We start from the raw sequence: 19428 nt of genomic DNA on the forward strand, positions 1-19428 counted from the left end.
AGTTCGGATGTACTTGACGAGCCAACAAGATCCTCCCAGCGGAAACGCCTGATGAGCTCATCGCAACGTTTCCCATCAACTATAGTGACTGTTCGTCGGGATTGGGAGCGCTCTGGCGTATTCTCCCCAAAAACACAACGACACGCAATAAAGAAATGGTTTGCCCCTTTTCTGGCAAATCGCGGCTGATCTGATTAAAAGGTCAGGCGCTCTTATGTTCGACCGGTTGACACCTACTTGTTCAAAGTATGATCCTCTCTTGTGGCCGAGTCAATCAGGAAGTCAACACCGAATTCCGCGAGCAAATTTAAATGATCCACCGCGTGGCTTTTAGAAAGCGTCAGCGTATCAATGTTCTCCCGTAACGCATAAACAGCGTCCAGTCTCCAGGCCTTCGAGTGGCGTCCGGAGCTTCCGAATAGAGCTGACAGTGCTTTCGGATGGCGATCTGTACAGAGCAAGCAGAAAGAAACTGCATTGTGAGTTTGTTATTTTTTGAGCTAAGCATTCGGCTGCTTTGAACGTTAGATCCCGACGTTCTGCGCGCCAGCCATTCTTGACGAATACGGCTCTACCGCCCCCCTCTTCTGCCGTGTCGTGCGAAACAAAAGTGTTTAAAACCATCGAGATGATAAAATTCAGTTCATCTATCATGAGCGTTTGTTTTCGATAGTACAAACGCATCAACGTCGGTGATGACACCTCTTATCAAAAAACACAACTGGTCCCAATATTTTCTAAAGTTGCGAATATTTACCTGTACCACAGCATGAGTGATGCCATCGCTAAGTGCGAAAATACTACTACAACTGCAACTATCATTACTACTACTACTTATAATAATAATCAATCAATCAATAAAATAATCAATCAATCAATGAATCAGTCAATAAGTCTGGCTTTCAGACATTATCATACAGTGCATGGGAACAACCCTCAGGTCTTGGTGCTGGTACTCTGGTGGATAAAAAAATACATAATACACATCTCCGCAGAAAAGAAGATAAATTTCTAAGCATAATACTAGGCAGTACAGCAGTAATTAGTATAATAAAATAAAAACGAGGCAGTAACAGTAGGCACGGCACACAAGACCGCAGGACAACGAGTGCAACACTAGAAAGCACGCCATGGAGAGGACGAAATTCAGACATAACAGAGCCATTCAGCAATGCTAATCCTGCACGGGCAGGTTTCTAATAGAAAGGACAAACGTCCTGTAGTATAGGTAGAAAATATCAAGATTTTCAAAGTAATGATCCAAGCGCTGTGCCATTCTCACAATTCGGTTTATCGGACTAAACGTTCCAGGAACATAAAAAGATAACAGAAGACGAGTGGGCTCATGTGGGACTCCAAGGCGCTGTTCAGAAAACAGGCGCGCAGAATTGATGAGTCCATGCGGCGTTTTAAACAAAAATAGTAAGTCCGCGTTCTCTCGACGCTGGTGCAAGCTAAGCAAACCAACACGCTCCAAAGCAAAATCATATGTTGAACAGTGAACATCCTCCTTTATGTAGCGATCTTTAAAGACAGAAACAAACGTTTTTGCACACGTTTGATCTCCAAGTAGTGAGTTTTACAGATTCCATTCCAAACAACTGAGGCATATTCTAACTACGACCTGGATAGCGAACAGTACAACGTGATAAAAGCAGTCGGGTTTTCGAACTCCCTGGTTAAGCGGGAGGCGACGGCCAACATTCGCAATGACGAGTTAACCAGCCTACCAACGTGATTAAAAAACGCAAGCCAGAATCAACCATGACTCCGAGATCTTTCATTCCACTTACTCGAGTCAAAATCTTCCCTGGAATATTATGCGCAAAAGATATATTGTGAGTTTTCCGAGAGAGCGTCATGACCATTTGGTTTTGGACGAGTTCAAGAAAAGGTCGTTTTCAGAGCACCATCGGTACAAAGAAGATGCATCTCCCTGGAGTTTAGCACAATCATGTTCAGTAACTATTTCTCGATACATTTTTATATCGTAAGCATATTGCAGAAATGAAGAATTTAAAAGAGCAAAAGAGACGTCATTTACGAAAATGATGAACAGAAGGGGTCCTAAAACAGATCTCTGTATAATGAAGAGTGCATGTTGTTGACCCGTACATACGCCTCTCTCTCTGACAAGTAGCTTTTGAACCAGTCGTGTGCTGAGCCACATACTCCATAGGAGGAAAGTTTGGATAAAAGAGATTGACTACGTTAGAGCACTTGCTTAAGTCAAAGTAGACAGTGCCTAACTGATTTCTGTTACATATCAGACGAGATGCGGCAGACATAACGCTAACAAGATTAGTAGTAGCTGATCTGCCGCTCATAAAACCATGCTGATTGGGAATTGCTAAGTTTCGAAATTTGAAAGACAGGAATTGATGGACGACCATTTCAAAGAGCTTAGAAAATGGAGAGAGAAGAGAAATAGGTCTATAGTTACAAATATCACTTTTTCCCCGACTTTAAGACCGGAAGAACAGCAGCGACTTTCCACGTTTCAGGAAAGGTTCCGAACCTCAACGAGTTGTTAAATATGGAGTACGGTACCGGCGTGAATATATCGTGATAGTTTTTGAGAAACACGGAGGGAATGCCGTCGGGCCCTTCTGGTAATGTTGCTCTTATTTTCTTAATACAGGAACGTACGCTAGTAATGCAAAATTATCGACAAATTGACTATCGATACTATCGATAGTTTTTTGAAAACAGTCGATAGTGTAGAAGAAATATCGATAGTCGACTATCGATAGGAATATCGATAGTTTTTTTTACTATCGATAGTCAGATTTTCGGCGACTATCGATACTATCGATAGCACTATGGATAGTTTTGCACTACTACCATACGCATTCCTCATCGACATTAATGCAACTCAACAAATCACAAAAGCGATCTAAGTGGGGCAGCCAAGATGCAGAACGCTGCGCACTATCCCTGTAGACTGACCTAAAATGCTCAGCAAATAACTCAGGCACGAGACTTCCGAATCGCCCTCATAATTATCCAGGACAATCTTCGACTCGACATGCCTCAGACAATGTGAATTCATGCACTTTCAGAATTTCTTCGGGTTATTGACGAGATCTGATTCTACTGAGTAACGATGAGCTTGGCGGTCGCGATTTAGGACTGTTTTACATTGCTTTCTGCAGCTTTTGAACTTTACCTCCCACTTTAAAAGGCCGCATTTCTTAAACTTCCTGGGAAAGAAATCTTTTATTTTCAGTTGTGTTTTTAGCTCACTGGAACACCATATAGAATAGCAAGACTTAGTAACCGTCCTTAAAGGAATTAAAGTATCCATGGCCTCCCGAACATTTCGCGTGAAGAGCATGACCAGGTCATTTGCATCAGGCGACTTCAAGATCAATGCTCCATCAAAGCTCGTGAAGTAATTATGCATCCTGACATAGTCCCCTTCTGACAAATTACATGAGGTGTGGGGCGGGGAACCACCAGAATGAGCACGAGCAGAGGAATTTTCGAAATAAAGCACTATATCAGGTGCAGGATGATATGTATCCCGGGGAACTAATGGGAGTTCACCCCGTGCTGCACGCACACTGTCCATATTTGCGAAGCATAAATCTAGAAAATTATATTGGTGATTCCGAACAATATTGTGTTCTGTGAGATTTAAGAAAGAAGAAAAGTTTAAGAGCTGGGCGCCTTTCTGCCTGCAGTAAAAGTTGTTCGAAAAACGTCAAACTTCGGCCAGTTGACTCTAGGAGCAGTAAAATCCCCCAAGATAAAGACACCGCATCTCTGTAAGTCATTCCCTGTATTCTCTATGCCGACAAGACAACTATGAAGTTCATCTGGCGGGGTCTGGGGAGGGAGGAAGGTAAAATAAACCGATTCAAACGCCTCCTTCCTTTGCAGCCTCAATCTCGACCCATACAGTCCGGGGAAGTTTCTCCAAATCTTCGCGTCTCCTTGAGTGGTAGCGCCTGTCGACTGCGACCAACACTCTACCTCCCGTTCTGCTCCACGGCGTAACATCTCGATCGCCACGGCGCACCTCAAAACAAGGCGGGAAGTAATCGGAGGAGCCGATGCTACAGCACAACCATGTTCCAGTTAAGCAAAATATAGAGCAATTGAATAAGGGAAACATTAGAGAAAAAGCTATGAGCTTTTGCACGTTGCACGAACGTTTTGGTAATAATAATAAGTGCTTAATAATAATGATAATAGTAATAGTAATCTTTAATAACTAATTCTTAGAGTCAGGATCAAGTTCCAGGTCTTGTCAAAGCCTCAAGGGCTTGTGGGACTAGACCCAGCAGTTGGAGCAAGCTTATTGAAAATGTTCACATTGTCACGTACACACACTCACACACACACACGTAAAAACACGAATCACACACCGATGACATCTTCTGCTCCAGGTGCAAGTTCACATTTCTGTCGGTCTTGAAAAAGTGCAGGAAAACACGTAGTCTCATCAGAAAATAAACACACATATACGCAAATACAGTAGCCCGAGAATACAATAAAGACCGTAGTCGTATCGGAAGCAGGAGCGAACTGCCAAGGCCTAACTTACTTCCTCAAAAAAAAAAAAAAAAAAGGACGCGCGCGTTTTTTTGCAGTATTGCTTTATTTAAGGAAAAAAGAAGCTTTTTATACTTTCCAGAAAGAAAAGAATGAAAGATATGCGCCAGTCACAATTACTTTGAAAACTTACTTACACGATTACTTTCATAAAAAAAAAAGTTTTTCGTGTTTTTTTTATATTTTTTATCAAGAAAAAAAGAAAAAAAATCCTAGTGAGGTACAAAATATTTCTTACAATCACGTTTTTAATAATAGCTCAAAACGTGTAAACAAAAAAGTGAACTGAAAAGATTACCTTATAAAACTAAGGTAGAAAAAAAGAAGATGGATGGTCACTGTTTTCGCACATCCGAGAACATGCTTCTCAGACATTTTTTCAACATCTTGTTTGAGTTAATGGAAAGCAGAGATTCTGGAAGACCATTAAAAATTTTCGGGACATAAAATGTGCGCAGACTTTCACCATAGTGAGTTCTCACCCTAGGAGTGACGAAACGTGGAACAGATCTGAGTTCACGAGATGGAGTAGACGCGAGGTTGGAGTCACTTTCCCAGAAATGCCGCCAAACGACAGTTTGAAGGAAAAGCGAGTAAAAAGACGGCAACTCAAGTGAAATGAAGAGGTTAGCATTGGATGAAAAGTCGCTGTTGTACGCGACACTTTTTAGAATCCCTTTTAAAACTCGGTCAATTCTTAAATGCCAGGAGAGTGAACAATTGAAGAAGACAGTTATGCCGTACCTTAGTACGCTGTAAGCTAAGGCGTGCATTATGTTCCTTCTAACTGACAATGGTATAAAACCTTTAATGTGGTACATCATGCACGACACGCTCCTCAACCATTGACATACGTAAGACATATGAGTGTCCCATGTAAGATCACAATCAAAGTGAATACCTAAGTACTTTACTGAACTAACATATTCAACAGGTCTACAATTACAACATGGACAATTGGAGCTGTGAAGGAATAGTGGAAAAGTCAAACTGACATTTTTTAAAAAATTACGGAAGCAGATCAGTTTTGTTTTCGAAGCATTTTCACGTAGCTTGTTTGCCGAAAACCAGTCAATAATTTTGGTTGGGTCTGCCTGAAGCATTTCCATAGCACGCTGGTAAACTAGGTGCCGAGAAAACAAAATAGTGTCGTCCGCATATTGAAAAATTGTTGAATTTGTCGTTGCCGCAGAAATGTCATTTACGTAGAGGTTGAATAGTAAAGGAGAAAGAATGGAGCCCTGGGGAACTCCAGAAGTAAGGAAAACTTGAGAGCTGCGGACATTGTCTATACTGAAACAACCTGTGTACGATTTGAAAGAAAACTCTTGAGCAATGTATGAAATGGTCCCCGAAAGCCGATTCTATAGAGTTTGTCTAAAAGGATGTTGTGGTTCACGGTGTCAAACGCTTTGGCTACATCAACGAAGAGGGCACACAGATACATGTTATCGTCGAAGGAAGAGTGCACAATATCTGAGAATTTCTGAAGGAGATTAGTTGTACTACGACCAGCAACAAACCCGTATTGACTTGGAGAGATTAAATTGTATTTGTCGAGAAAACCGGACATAACAATAAAAATATGTTTTTCTAATATCTGTGAAATGCAAGATAGTATTGAGATTGGCCTGTAGGATGACACTTGGTTTTGTGCGCCACCTTTGAAAAGAGGAACAACTATGGCTTGTTTAAAGTCATCAGGCACATTACCAGTTTCTATAACATTATTTATAAGAACGAGGAGCACGCTTTTTAAAGAGTCATAATTCCGACACAAGTCTCTAACTGTAAGGCCGTCTACACCCGCCGACCTGAATCGCTTAAATCCAAACAGGTAGGACCGCAACTCAGCTTCTGAGAGAGAAGGAAGGAAAGCAGATTCATAGTGAAACGGAGTTCCGGGTGTCGAATCCACCGCGCTATCAATTGGCACAGTAATAGAGTTAGCGAAAAAATTATTAAACGCGTTGACAGTAGTCGCCATATCAGTCCCAAAGTGTTTGCGTAATGTCTCAGTTACGTTCTTTTTTAGATAGCCACGAAGCTCATTGACGACAGTCCAAGTTTTCCTGGAGTCCGAACGAGCGTCCGATATTTTTTTAGCGAAATATGTTCTCTTCGTTGACCGAATGAGGGCATTGACTCGATTTCTTTGCATCTTACATTCTAGTTCGAGAGAGGCATTGTTGGGGGACCTCCGAAACTTCTTCCACAGTTTTTCTTTGTGACTTATAGCTTCAAGAATATCTGGGGTGAGCCAGGGCAGTGAGGGTTTGCGTTTTTTAACATATACAACGGTCTTCGATAACTCCCGGAAATTTCTAATGATGTCTACAAACATTGAGTACAGGTTCGTGCTGTTAACCGAGGATAGGAATTCATTCCAATCATATTCTTTAATTAGTCGATTAAAAATGTTGAAGTCAACCCGCTCTGAACGACACGCACTTTCGAAATTATTACCTTTTCTGGAGGGAAAAACACATTTACATGCGACAAAATAATGATCTGCAAGCTTTTGTAAAATGACAGCGGAGTGTATGGAAGCATCTGGAGCTCGCACGTTTACATGATCTAGGCAGGATGATACCAGATTTTCATTTAATACTTCTTCGCGGGTCGCACTCTGAATGGTAGGTATGATTCTATGCTCGGAAAGTAGTGATAAATAATCACAAACACAATTTTTGGAAGTTTTCAGGGTGTCAATGTTGATATCTCCCACCAAATATAAATGTGCTTCATTAGACAATTCTCTCAAATTTTCCCTCAGCTCCTCTAAGAAGCCAGAGCAGTTGGACGAAGGAGGTCGGTAAAGAGCAAGCAAGCAAACCGCATAGTTAGAATTAGAAACCTTTAGCATCAAGCTCTCCGAGTGTTGAAATGTGACATCAGTTTGAGTTGTTGACCATGAGTTCTTTATAAATACGCCGATTCCTCCTCCTCTAGTAATTGGCCGTGTATAAAAGAAATTTTGAAATCCTAAAATATTAAACTGTGACAGATGATCAGCACTGACATTGATTTCTGTTAGCACAATTGCATCAATTTGGTCCCGCATTTGATCAACAACTGTCTTAAATTCATCGCAGTATTTTCGAATACTGCGAATGTTTATGTGTAAGACCATGAAAGAGTCGGTTGAAGAAGAAGAAAACGAGCTATTAAACGAGAGAAAATCGGCGTACTGTAAAAAACTAGCCGTGTCGGTTATGTGATTAGGTCCAGGTCACTTCTCTGCTGAATCCGTACCGGAGAAGCGCCCTCATCTTTTTTGGCATAAATTCGAGCATTTTTGACCCACACAAATTTGTAACCGCGTTCTTTTCCAAAAGTACGTGCCTGCCAGAAAAGTTCTCTGTTGGTTTGAGTTAAGCTGCCGTTGAAATACAGTCTTTCGGGTGGATTGTCACGAGAAAATTGCCTGAGCTTGCTACGAGCTTGCATCCATTTGTCTTTAGTGGCTACAGATGTAAACTTGACCAAAATAGGTGGTTTTATAGATCGTTTGCCTGGTAGCCTGAAAACCGACACGACATCAGCTGGTTGATGTCCCGGAATTCCTAGCTTGTCTGCCAGCCCCGCTAAGATGGAAGGGAGAGCCTCGTCGGGTTTGACGGTCATTCCATGAATTTCCATAATATGTTGGCGACCGCGTTGGTCAGCGTCGTTCATCTCGGTTTGGAGGCTTTGGATAGTATGTGCCTGTTCGCAAAGCGTGTCCTTTAGTGAAGCCACTTCCGTACGCAGCTCGTTCATGTCCGTCGCATGAGCAGACACCGTGGCGAGGAGGCTATTGTATTTCTTTCCTAGGAAGGAAATGGAAGTTTGAACCTCCTCCGCAGTCACTTTCATGCGATCTATGGTAGGCTTGAGGAGCAAGAGCTCATTCACCTTTGCGGGAAGCTCGAGCAGTAAATTTACGCTAGCCTTCAGAGAAAGTATTGAATCTAGCTTTTCGTTGATGGTCAGGATTTGCGCCGCGAGTGTCGTGGTTTCGCAGGACGAAATCGAGTCAGAGCCAGCATCGACCCCGTCTATATCAGCACGATTGTTCTTAGAACGGCAAACTTTGCACCTCCATTTTTCTTTTTTGTCGGGGCTCATGGCAGTAAACGTGGACTCAGCAATGCCGGAACACGTTTTCCCGAGATGATAGTTATGCTCGCAAACATGAGCATGTCATGAGTCTACCATCAGGCAAAATGCCTTTTTGGCAAGCGTCGCAAACAAGGGACATAATCGTCGAATTAAATGGCATTAAAATAACTAGAAAAAATATAAGTGCTGTAAGCACAGCTAGGCAGGTTACACCAGCGAAACAGTATATCAAGAGCAGCTTGGCACGGTCACCGAGAAAATGGAACTCCTCAAAGCACTGATGGTCGGTTACCGGCAAGGCTCGTCCGTGGATGTTCGCTGATTGGCCCAGGGTTGATGTTGAGTCGCAGAAAGTCGCCGAACGTCACGGATGGGCATGGGCAACGACTGCTGACTGAATGGTCGATGTACGGTAATGGCGGTGATGAACGGGGCTGCAGTCGCGATCTTCGAAGCAGTAAATCGGAAGCCACGAGTGGCTGTCGATCCTTGAGCCGGTGAGATGAGGTCGCCTAACTCCCCGTTAAACCATTTAGCAGGCAAGTTAAAGGTTATCGAATAAAGATTTTAAATTACATTTCTCAGAGCGATTAGAACGAATGCCCGGACATAATCACTTCTTCTTCTTCCTATAATAATAATAATAATAATAATAATAATAAATTTATTTATATAATAATATATTAATATTAATATAATAATAATAATAATAATAATAATAATAATAGTAATAGTAATAATAATAATAATATTTATTCACGAGAGAAGAATTACCAAGTTCAGCTTCGGACCTGGTCAAAGCCGGCAAGGGCTTGTGGGACCAGATCCAGCAAGAGAAGAATCAAAGGGCGAGCTCGCATATTGTCACACAGTATGGAAAAATAAAAGAGAAGAGAAATGCACAAAAGATTGTCATTGCTCCCGCAGGACGAACAACGGAGTTAGCCGCGGGGCCAGCAGATCAGTCGGAGCACTAAATAAAAGAAACGGCACTCAGCGGCGCACACACACACACACACACACACACACACACACACACACTTGTACGTCCGTATTGAAGAAATGCGAAGCAGAACGTCGGGACGAACATACCAAGACTGTAGTTACAAATAGTGTAGGGCACTAAAAAGAAAAGAGCACAAAAAAAAATCACTGGGCAAACTCGCAGAGGTCTTAGGGCTTCACGATAATGCAGATAAAACAACAATCTACTTCACGACAAAATTGAGAAATGAAAAGAAAAATAATATCGCAAACAGAATAGTCATCGTTTCACCGATATTATATAAAGCTCACAGTCACTGTCGCGATACGTCAGAAAATGTTGTTTTTAGAGTTTTCTTTAGTTTCTTATTTGAAGTAATGGAAAATATTGAGTCTGGTAAATCATTGAACACTTTCGGCACATAAAAAGCGCGCGTACTTTCACCATATCGCGTTCTCACTCGTGGTATGTCGAATCGAGAGGTAGTCCTAAGTTCCCGCGACGAATCCGATGTGACCTTAAATTCGCTCTCCCAGAAGTGGCGCCATATCAGCGTTTGGAGAAAGAGGGAGTGGAATGAGGGCAGTTCAAGCGAACCAAACAAGTTAGCGCTTGACGAAAATGGTGTGTTATACGTGACATTCTTGAGGATTGCGTTTAGAATTCGGTCAATTCTGGAATGCCAGAAGAGTGGACAGTTAAAAGAAATTGTGATCCCGTACCTCAGTATACCGTAGGCCAGAGCGTGCACAACCCTTTTCCTGAGGGAGAAAGGTAGGAACCTTTTTATGCTGTATAGCATACAAGACACTGACCTCAGCCGTTGACAAAGATGCGTCATATGAGTAGTCATATGACGTAATAATAATAGTAATAATCAATCAATCAATATTTTTATTGAAGTGCCCAGGAACAACCTTGCGGTCTTGGTACGGGTGCACTCAGGAAACACGAAAAACATAACACTACACGCAACAAACAACCAGTAAACAATAAAAACGCTTAAAACAGATGACATATGTCTCATAAAATCTCTACGGAATACCGCCACGATAGCGAAAAAAAAGAAAAGCAAGAGTATAAAATTTGGTTCTGAGCAACTCAATCAAGTGCAAGAAATGGTATGCAAAACGCAAAATTCGAATTCCAGCGCTTTTTTAAAATTCAATCAAGCAAAAATCCTTCGTTTATGCACCAGACGCACCAAAACAGCACCACAAGGCTGTCGTCCTTCTCTTCCTCAGGCGCCCATCATAATACTCGTGACCCACACTGTCAGAAGACGTAAACAGCCTTGTTGACCTCAAACCAAGCTAAGCCGATTGCAGCTTTCGAAAGGGGGACAAGGTATGACGTCGGCTCATAAAGATGAAATTTTATTTTTTCCCTTGTCAACATCTAACAGACAAAGTTGTTATCACCCGCTGCCGGATTTAATAGCTTCAGAGATTAGTTAAGCTATGCATATATATCTCGGAGTAAGGATTCTGTACAGCATTTGGTGGTTGCCTCTTCACTCCACGCTACTATCTACTACTTACGGTAACTCGACGAGCGAAAACCTAAGGTACGTTGCTAAATTATTTTTATTTATGCGAATACCACGGCTTCTTTAAACTTGCGCCTCTCGTTCTGTAGTTTAAGAACTGAGCCAACACACAAATAGGCGCTCGTTGTTTTCGGTGCTGTCAAGGTGTCTGCTTAACTCAAGCCATGTCCTCTACAGCACAATCCTGTGGAGAAAATTCAATCAGAAAACGACGCGTACACCAGTTAAATTTGGGTAGAAACTGACGGAGAGGAGGAGATGGGAGCAGAAGGGGACGTCGAAGCGCAGGCTCTGGTTGGAATGGCTAGTGAATAGACGAAAAGCTAGCTGCCTTTATCTCTACTCAGTCTTGGAACGCTTTCGAACGCCGGACGCCGGCGTTCCGTGTGTGAACAGATCACGAAGCAAGAATCTTGAAGATATTAAGAAACGCCCTAAGTTCCTTCAGCTATCCGTGACTGCAGTATGCATTACCTCCTCCCCTCGCCCTTTTTGTGTTGCTTATTGGATGAGGTTAAGTACTCGACTAACTTGTATAAAAATTTCAGAATGTACTGACCGAATAAGTTCTTCGAAGCTCTTCTCACACTTTCAGGCATGTCTTTGAGGTGTTTCCCCATATACCAGGACATCGGCGGAGTCAAGTACTCGATGGGCTACAAGGCTCATCATGTCCGTGAAGCACTGAATTACATGCCCCACGATGGCGACATTGTCATGGTCTCGCACCTGAAATGCGGCAACAACTGGCTGGAACAGATCATCCAACTGATTCTTTACGGGTAATGGAATATGGGAGAAACCAATGTTTTAGTGACAAAGATGTGTTTCTTAGAAACCACTTTCTCATTTAATCGTCGTAGGTAAGGTGGCAGTTAAATGAAAGCTTTTACTGGGTAATCTGGAGTTTGTTTTTGCCCGCATATTTACATCTCCTGTAAAGACTCTTGGATCGTAAGAAAGGGCGCACAACTTTCTTTCCTACACGAACCATTATCAAGCTCCCAAAACCAAAACTCGTTGTAAGTGGAGAGTTTGACAGGCTTTGCCCCCGTCTTCGCACGTTCCGGGCTAACCAGTTAAATAATACGCGATCGAAGGTGATACTGTATTCCTTATCAGTTAACCGTGTTTCATCTTTCCCAGCGGCCAGTCTGCCGGTGACCTAAGTGAATACCACAGGCGAACGCCGTACATCGAGATGGTCGGGACCGGACCGGTACAAAACATGCAGCCCCCTCGCTTTTTTAAGACGCACTTCAGTTACGAGCGACAGCCCATGAACCCCAAGGCCAAGTACGTGTACTTGACGAGGAACCCTCTAGACGTCTGCGTGTCCTTCTACCACTTCACTCGCTCGCTGCCGGTGTACAGATTCGGGGATGGAACGTTCGATGATTTCTTCGAGCTATTTGTGACAGGCCAGAACGATCGTGGTGACTTCTTTGATCACTTGATGTCCTGGTACTCTCATAAAGATGACGCCAACGTCTTCTTTGTCACCTATGAAGAACTCAAGAGGAACTTCAACGACACTGTCTCCAGACTTGCTCGTTTTCTCGGAGAAGAATACGCTAGACCGCTGGAGACCGACGAAGAACTCTTCCAGAAGGTTGTTGATCATAGCAGCATTAAGTTTCTGTCTCAGCTTCTGACGATTACGGAAGGCAAGATGAAGACCATGGAGGAGAAAGGAGACAACGATGTACTAGATGCTGCGAAAAGGTTTGTCTGCAACAAATCTGGAAAACCGTCGCCACTAAAAATTTTCGTCCGTAAAGGAATTGTCGGCGATTGGAAAACACATTTTGGGGAAAAACATCTGGATCGTCTGCGTAGTAGGATTCAAGAGAAGAAAGCAGTTGCCGTCGTCAAAGCTCTCTGGGGTTCTGAAGACCTGGGTGGCGTCGTTTAGTTTTGAGCACATTTGAAGAAGTTCACTTTGGCGGGGACATTTCAGCTGAGTGTGCACTTTTTAAGCAAGGCACACGAAGGAGCGAGAAGATTCCTCCATTAAAAAAGCAAAACGTACTTCGATTGAACGTTCTTATTTACTTACGTCACGAGCTTTGGCGTTTTTTTTGATCATTTATTATAATAAGTGTAGTCGTTCTTGATGTGTTTTTATGTTATTAACACGGTTTACTCAATAAACAAGTGCTTGGGGCTTCAATGGTCAAAAAGACATCTGAGCCTTTTTTCCGTAGATGGGTTTACGTAATTCTGCTTTACTTACCTTATTGTGACAGCTGGTATTATTTATAACTACAAGAAAAATAAACTGCTATTTACATATATGTCGTTGATCAGTATGTAGTTGGGCATCATGCCAGAAAAATATTTGTTTTAACAGCTCAGTAGCATTTTACGTTTGTTTAATCATAGTTTTATAACGAATAGAACAACCGGCCGTGACTTTTGATTAATTTTCTAATAAATATATATTTTATATCTTACGAACAGAAAGAATAAGTTTTCTTCGCTTGAGAAGATGCCGCAACACAGTGTAACAAGATAAATGTTCTACTGTTCGGACGGATAACGTATACAGTAAATTTGAGTTGGTAAACTAGGCCTATTCATTTTTCTGAAATATTTCCACTTTAAGTGAGACGCGTTGAAGTACCCGTGTTTCAGGAAGTAGTTACATTGAATATAATCAACTTCGCGATTGCTAATGATATCATCCAGAACTGTCATGAACACAGCTCGCACACTCCAGGAACAATGACGCCGCAGAAAATATCCGTTAAGTTCCCTTTCCTGGAGAAAGCAGACACAGCCAACCACGGCGAACGACGAAGTAGCGATAACGATTGAATCTGAAGAATGCTATGTGTGCATAGCCAATGAACAAGTACAATGTCATGTTGATTAATCTGCGTGCATCGCATTTTGTTTTGTCCAATTGTATTCCGAGTTTTATCATTCCTTGCAGTCATTCTATTGGTCGCCGTGATTTCCTCCTCCCAAGTTCTGCAGGAAAGCGAGCTCAGGGAGGCTTTGTGAAATCCACAAATAAACTTTAACCCCATAAAGCAATACATTCCGGTAATGAGTTAGTTCTAGTATTGCATGCACGGACAAACGCAAGCACTATGTGTTAGCGTTTCGTGTTCCACACTGCGCGTGAGCGGAGCACATACAACGTTTTTGGATTGGCGCATAGCGACGAACGCATGCGCAGAGTGGAGCACGGAACGCTAGCGCAAACGCACCGTGCTTTCATTTGGTTTTTTGTGCAGTACTAAAACGCTGTCATGCTAGGAGACATAATTTGTTATTGTAAACTTCAGTACGTAATGTCACCGCTGCCAATGTTGTTTATATGGACCTTCTGAGATGTCGCTCATATTGAGTCGGTATCGCCGACTCGATATGAGTGACCCAATATGCGTTCATGTAGGCTCTGTGAACCATTTCTGTATTTTGCAAATGAATCCAATATAAAATGCACTAAAACGCTTTGTCCGCCCTAAAAGACATCACTTCGTTTCGTCCTGTTTCCTTTTCTTACGAGCTTGCTATCATAACGGCGACTTGCCGTATCCACAACTGCAAACAGCCTCGTTGGCAACCGTTATCACTTCTATCCTTGTCAGGAGGCCTTAAAGATTAGTTAAGATATGTAGCTCGAAACCACTCGCATTTTCGACTCCAGGACTGCGATTGCTTCCAAGCAGTGTTTTCCTTACTGACAGTCGGTTGGTGAAGAGAAAGCAGAGGCAAGCTTTGTTCCACACTTTATTGCATTCAAGGTGTTCTAACCACTTTTCACATCCACCAAGACAAACCCCTCCGTCATAATACGTTCGTGTTCATGAAAATAGTTTTTTTCAGAGCGTCATTACAATTTAAACCGTTTCAACTGAATTCTGATTCAATATGGGGCAAATACATAGACATCACTACATCGAAGGTGATAGTTTCATCATTTACGGTATCGTTTCGTCACCGGCGCACCCCTGGACAACTGGTAGTCAAACGTGTTACACGACTGTTTGGTTACATGGTTTTGCGGAAAAAAGACGGACACAAGAGAGAGAAACAAACACGAGCGCAACTTACAACTGTATTGAGGAAACCTTTAGAAAACATACGGATACATCGTCAGCTTCAATGCGTCCACGCATGCGTCGTGTCACTATCACACGCTCGTCACAGAAACTTATCGAGGAAGCGTTTCTCAGCATTATACAAACTTATCGAGGTATCGCTCACGCATAGGTCGCCTTTCTGTTTGATAAAGAAGGCTTCCAACAGCTCCCGTGCTTTTTGTCCCTTACTTCCGCCCAAAATTACAGTGTCAGAAAAACGTGGCTCACACTTACAGTTTCTGCAGTGTGCAGGCAAATATGCCCCGTCATTAGTATTTACATTTTGAGCATGCTACCTTAGGCGGTCGTTGGCACACCTTCCCGTTTGCCCCCCTATGTCTTCCCACACGTGAGCGGGATTTCATGGATGACCTCTGTTTTGCAGCCAAAAAACGGCCTGGCATGCTTTGGGCTGCATTTTCGCTTCTGTCTGCTTTCTCCAGTATTGCGGGGGCAGAGTTGGCCGAGTTTTGTTGGAGCTGTAAACACAATTGGCACTCCATGTCTGTTCGCAACCTTCTTGAGGTTATGCAAGAGTTTGTGCATGTATGGTACCGCTTCAGGCCTCACATTGCTCAGTGTTGACTGCATCTTTTTTCCAGCAGTGTGTCCCTTCACTCTTTGCAGGATGGTTTCCGCCACACTCCTCAAGAACGAATCAGGGAAGCCCGCTGATAAGAGTCGAGCCAATTGGTTGCTAAAGCTTGCCTGTATCCTGTGAGCACACGATTTTCTGAGGGCGGACTCAAGGCAAAGCCTAGCAATTCCTCTTTTAACTACCTTTGAATGGGCTGAGTCATACGGCAGGAGTTCCTTTTGAGACCGCGGGGAATGCATCCAACAAACGTGTTCTTCCAAGTACAAAAGTTTCAAGTCTAAAAACTGAAGGCTGCCCTGTTGGGCAGCTCATGTGTAAAAGACAAGCCTTTGCCATGGCGCCTAAAAACCTGTAAAACCTCATTCACACCATCAGTGTACGTCAGAGCGAAAGCTCGCGCTGCCGCTCTGACGTACACTGATGGTGTGAATGAGGTTTTACAGGTTTTTAGGCGCCATGGCAAAGGCTTGTCTTTTACACATGAGCTGCCCAACAGGGCAGCCTTCAGTTTTTAGACTTGAAACTTTTGTTTTTAGGTGGAGCGAAAGCTCGCGCTGCCGAACCCAGGGATCCTGGGTTCGAGCCCCACCCCTGCCCGTTTCGATCTGGATGAGCATCGTACCGGCGTGCGGTCGTGTATCACTACTGCGTGGTGCACGTTAAAGACCCCAGGCTAGTGGTTGTACCGCACTGGCTAAATTGCTCATCTACAGTGTAAACCAGTGTCGCCCCTACTGGCAGACCAACCTTACGCTGTATAAATCACTCAAACGTCCAATTTGACTTGATTTTGTACGTCAGAGAAGTCTGCTTTCTAAAAACAATTAAAAACTCATCCACGTATCTAAACACTCTGCAAACATTAAACTCATTAAGAGCCTGCTCAAGCATCCGATCAATCGCTGCTAAAAAAATGTTGCATAGTATAGGGGCTTCGCACGAACCAGTGCATATGCCTTTCTTCTGTAAATGAAGTTGATTATCAAAGGAAATAAAAGTGCTGTTAAGGTACACTTCTAGTAAGTTTAAAAAATCTTCAACTGAGACTCCTGCCGTGTTCTGGAAAGAAACAACTCCATTTACATCAATACGTTCCCTTCCATCGTAAACCGGCGACACGGAAAAATAAAAAAACGGACAAAACAACAACAAGTCTTTTGAGACTTGTAGTTGTTTTGTCCGTTTTTTTATTTTTCCGTGTCTCCGGTTTACGATGGAAGTTCTTCACCAGCTCGCCTGTGCTTTTACCCTTTCTACGTTCCCTTAGTGCACTAAATAATTCACAGTGCGGGACTGAATAAAACAAAACTTCAATGTCAACTAAAAAGGCGTGCCCTATGCTCTGGTTATCCTGAAAGAAAACCTCATCTGATCTCTTTGTGAGGAAAGGGTCTGTAACCTGCAAGACATTTCAAATGTTTCAATAGAAACTGACTTGCAAGTAGCTGCCACGTGCCCTTTTCACTCACGATAGCCCGAAACGACACACTCGGCTTATGTGCTTTTGCGGAAAAGAACACGCTTAACGCATCGATTTTTTACATTTCGACAGGTCCTTCGCTAACTTTATCAGATCTAAACTCTTACACGGATCAACAAACCTGCTCCTTCTTTTAGACGCCTTAGCATTAACCAGGAGCAAAGTCATTTTCTATTGCTCTTGCAGCTTTTTCGTTGAAAGTGGCTCTGGGCAAGGCTACGAACCCACCCTCCTTATCTGACTGTAAAAGACAGAGTTCGTGATCTTTGAAGTACGCTATCAGCCCCTTTAAAGAATGGACTTCTTCCAAAACCGACGCGCCCCATCGCGGCGAAATACCACGCAGTGCACTCTGGGAACTAGTTGGCCACTCAGTTTCGGTTTCGACTGAGCAGCTTCATCTCATGCTATCACAATGCGACCGCACGCGCTGCTTGCGTTTTCGATTCTCTGGCTTTTTACGAATGTACAATACACTCACTCTCGAGCGATAGAAAACGAAGACCGGGGCACTTTCCATAATTCCTGAAACATCTGATATTGTGCGTGCCTATGCAAACGTAGTAAGACGTTGCCTAGTCACCTCACCCCACGAATGCATCTTTGAGTTCAGATTTCAATAACCCCATCTAGTATTAGTGAACTACAACTGAAATTCGGTCACCTTGAGCCTTACACGTATTTTGTTTGCCAAAGTCCACTTCTTGTTACTTCATTGGACGAAAAGCAAGCCGCATCCACACAGGAGTATCAAAGTTGAATCCAGCGTTGACGCATGAACTTTTAAGGAAACGCAATAAATTCGACCTCACTACAGCACAAAATTTACTATGATGTCTTCCTCGTGTCATCATATATATCCCACTCGAATTTTATGCTGATAGACGATTAAGTTTTCGCAAACGCTGAGATCGGCTAGCTACGACGGAGACCCTTAACAAGCGTCCCCTACTCCTCGCTAAGCCTTTTTGGACGAGCTTTTCCTGTCGCCCAAGTTCTGTGCCTGAACGGTGTGTCTGAAATTTTCTCGGCATACTGAGTCAGGAATAAAGCAAACACATAACAAATATTATGGCCATTAGCAACCCTCAAATGCGCTTTGAATCATTTCGTTCGTTTGGCGCACCGCATAGGGGTTCATGCCCGTCCGGCGCACTTCCGGCAAGCGGTGCGACATTCCTCACACAAGTGCTCGACTTTTGCGTTCTTAAAACGGTTTGTATGCGCGAACGTGCCTATATGACTGCAGGATAACTTTATCCGGATACGCGATGTTGAATATTAGTGGAACGCAAGCGGTTGGGGACTTCACTTCGCGCAGTGCTGCGGGTCAGTACTAATAAGAGATAAGAAGTGTGTTAAAATTGAGCTTTTCAGTGGCGCCTCCGAGTTTTACCTCGCGTACTCAGACGTATTAAGAAAAACAGTAATTGCAAAAAATTATATATCGTCTATGGACGCACGAAACAAACAAACTTCCTGATCAATAACACTAATGTAAAGGCGCGAGCTCGATGTATGCATACTTATTGGTTGCTACAGCTTGTTGACTCGTACACAAACAAGATCCCCGAGCTTCGCAGCGTCGAGATTCCCAGCACTGGCTCGTTCACATACCTCGAAACGCTAAAAGAAAGGCTCAAGTACAAAAATACAACAAGCATGTCTTAAGACAAGCTGTACGTCTCGGGCTTGTGCTAAAGCTTCGAGATCTGGCCATTTAGGTTAGTTTAGAGACAACAAATGACGCTCACGGGACCAGAAAGCATGAGATAAGGGCCGTTAATAGTCCACGCTCTGTGTAAAATCTCTTATCGACGTGCCGATCGAAACTGAAACCATGCCACTCTCCTCCCTGGCCAACTAGTTCCCAGAGTGCAACGCGCGCTGTGTTGCATGCAGGGCTTTATGGAAGTAGTCTATTGCTACCGCCGCCACGCACCGTCCTTTGGGCACACTTCAAAAGGCAGTTCACACCTTCAAGCAGGCAACGTTCCTGGTCTTCTTTGTCTTCCTTGCTGGTCACTCCCCGATTCAGTGCCACAAGTTCATGTG

The 19428-nt window shown here is 43.2% G+C and overlaps 2 protein-coding genes across 2 annotated transcripts; one reads left to right on the forward strand and one right to left on the reverse strand.

The window, feature by feature from the left end:
* Positions 1–7773: 7773 nt before the first annotated feature.
* Positions 7774–8670, reverse strand: LOC120851078. Its single transcript, XM_040223628.1, has one exon. The coding sequence runs from the start codon at positions 8668–8670 to the stop codon at positions 7774–7776; it is 897 nt and encodes a 298-aa protein (XP_040079562.1).
* Positions 8671–11795: 3125 nt separating this feature from the next.
* Positions 11796–13140, forward strand: LOC120851069 (sulfotransferase ssu-1-like). Its single transcript, XM_040223618.3, has 2 exons — positions 11796–11980; positions 12345–13140. Exons 1-2 carry the CDS (start codon positions 11796–11798, stop codon positions 13111–13113), a joined length of 954 nt encoding a protein of 317 aa, XP_040079552.1. The 3' UTR covers positions 13114–13140.
* Positions 13141–19428: the final 6288 nt, after the last annotated feature.

This window comes from Ixodes scapularis, unplaced genomic scaffold, assembly GCF_016920785.2.
Source record: "Ixodes scapularis isolate PalLabHiFi unplaced genomic scaffold, ASM1692078v2 PGA_scaffold0__279_contigs__length_252992795, whole genome shotgun sequence".
Classification (NCBI taxonomy): domain Eukaryota; kingdom Metazoa; phylum Arthropoda; class Arachnida; order Ixodida; family Ixodidae; genus Ixodes; species Ixodes scapularis.

Coding starts and splice junctions, on each gene's coding strand:
- LOC120851078 (XM_040223628.1), bottom strand. CDS start 8,670: ATGAGCCCCGACAAAAAAGAAAAATGGAGGTGCAAAGTTTGCCGTTCT.
- LOC120851069 (XM_040223618.3), top strand. CDS start 11,796: ATGTCTTTGAGGTGTTTCCCCATATACCAGGACATCGGCGGAGTCAAG. Junction 11,981..12,344: donor ATCCAACTGATTCTTTACGG/GTAATGGAATAT, acceptor CATCTTTCCCAG/CGGCCAGTCTGCCGGTGACC.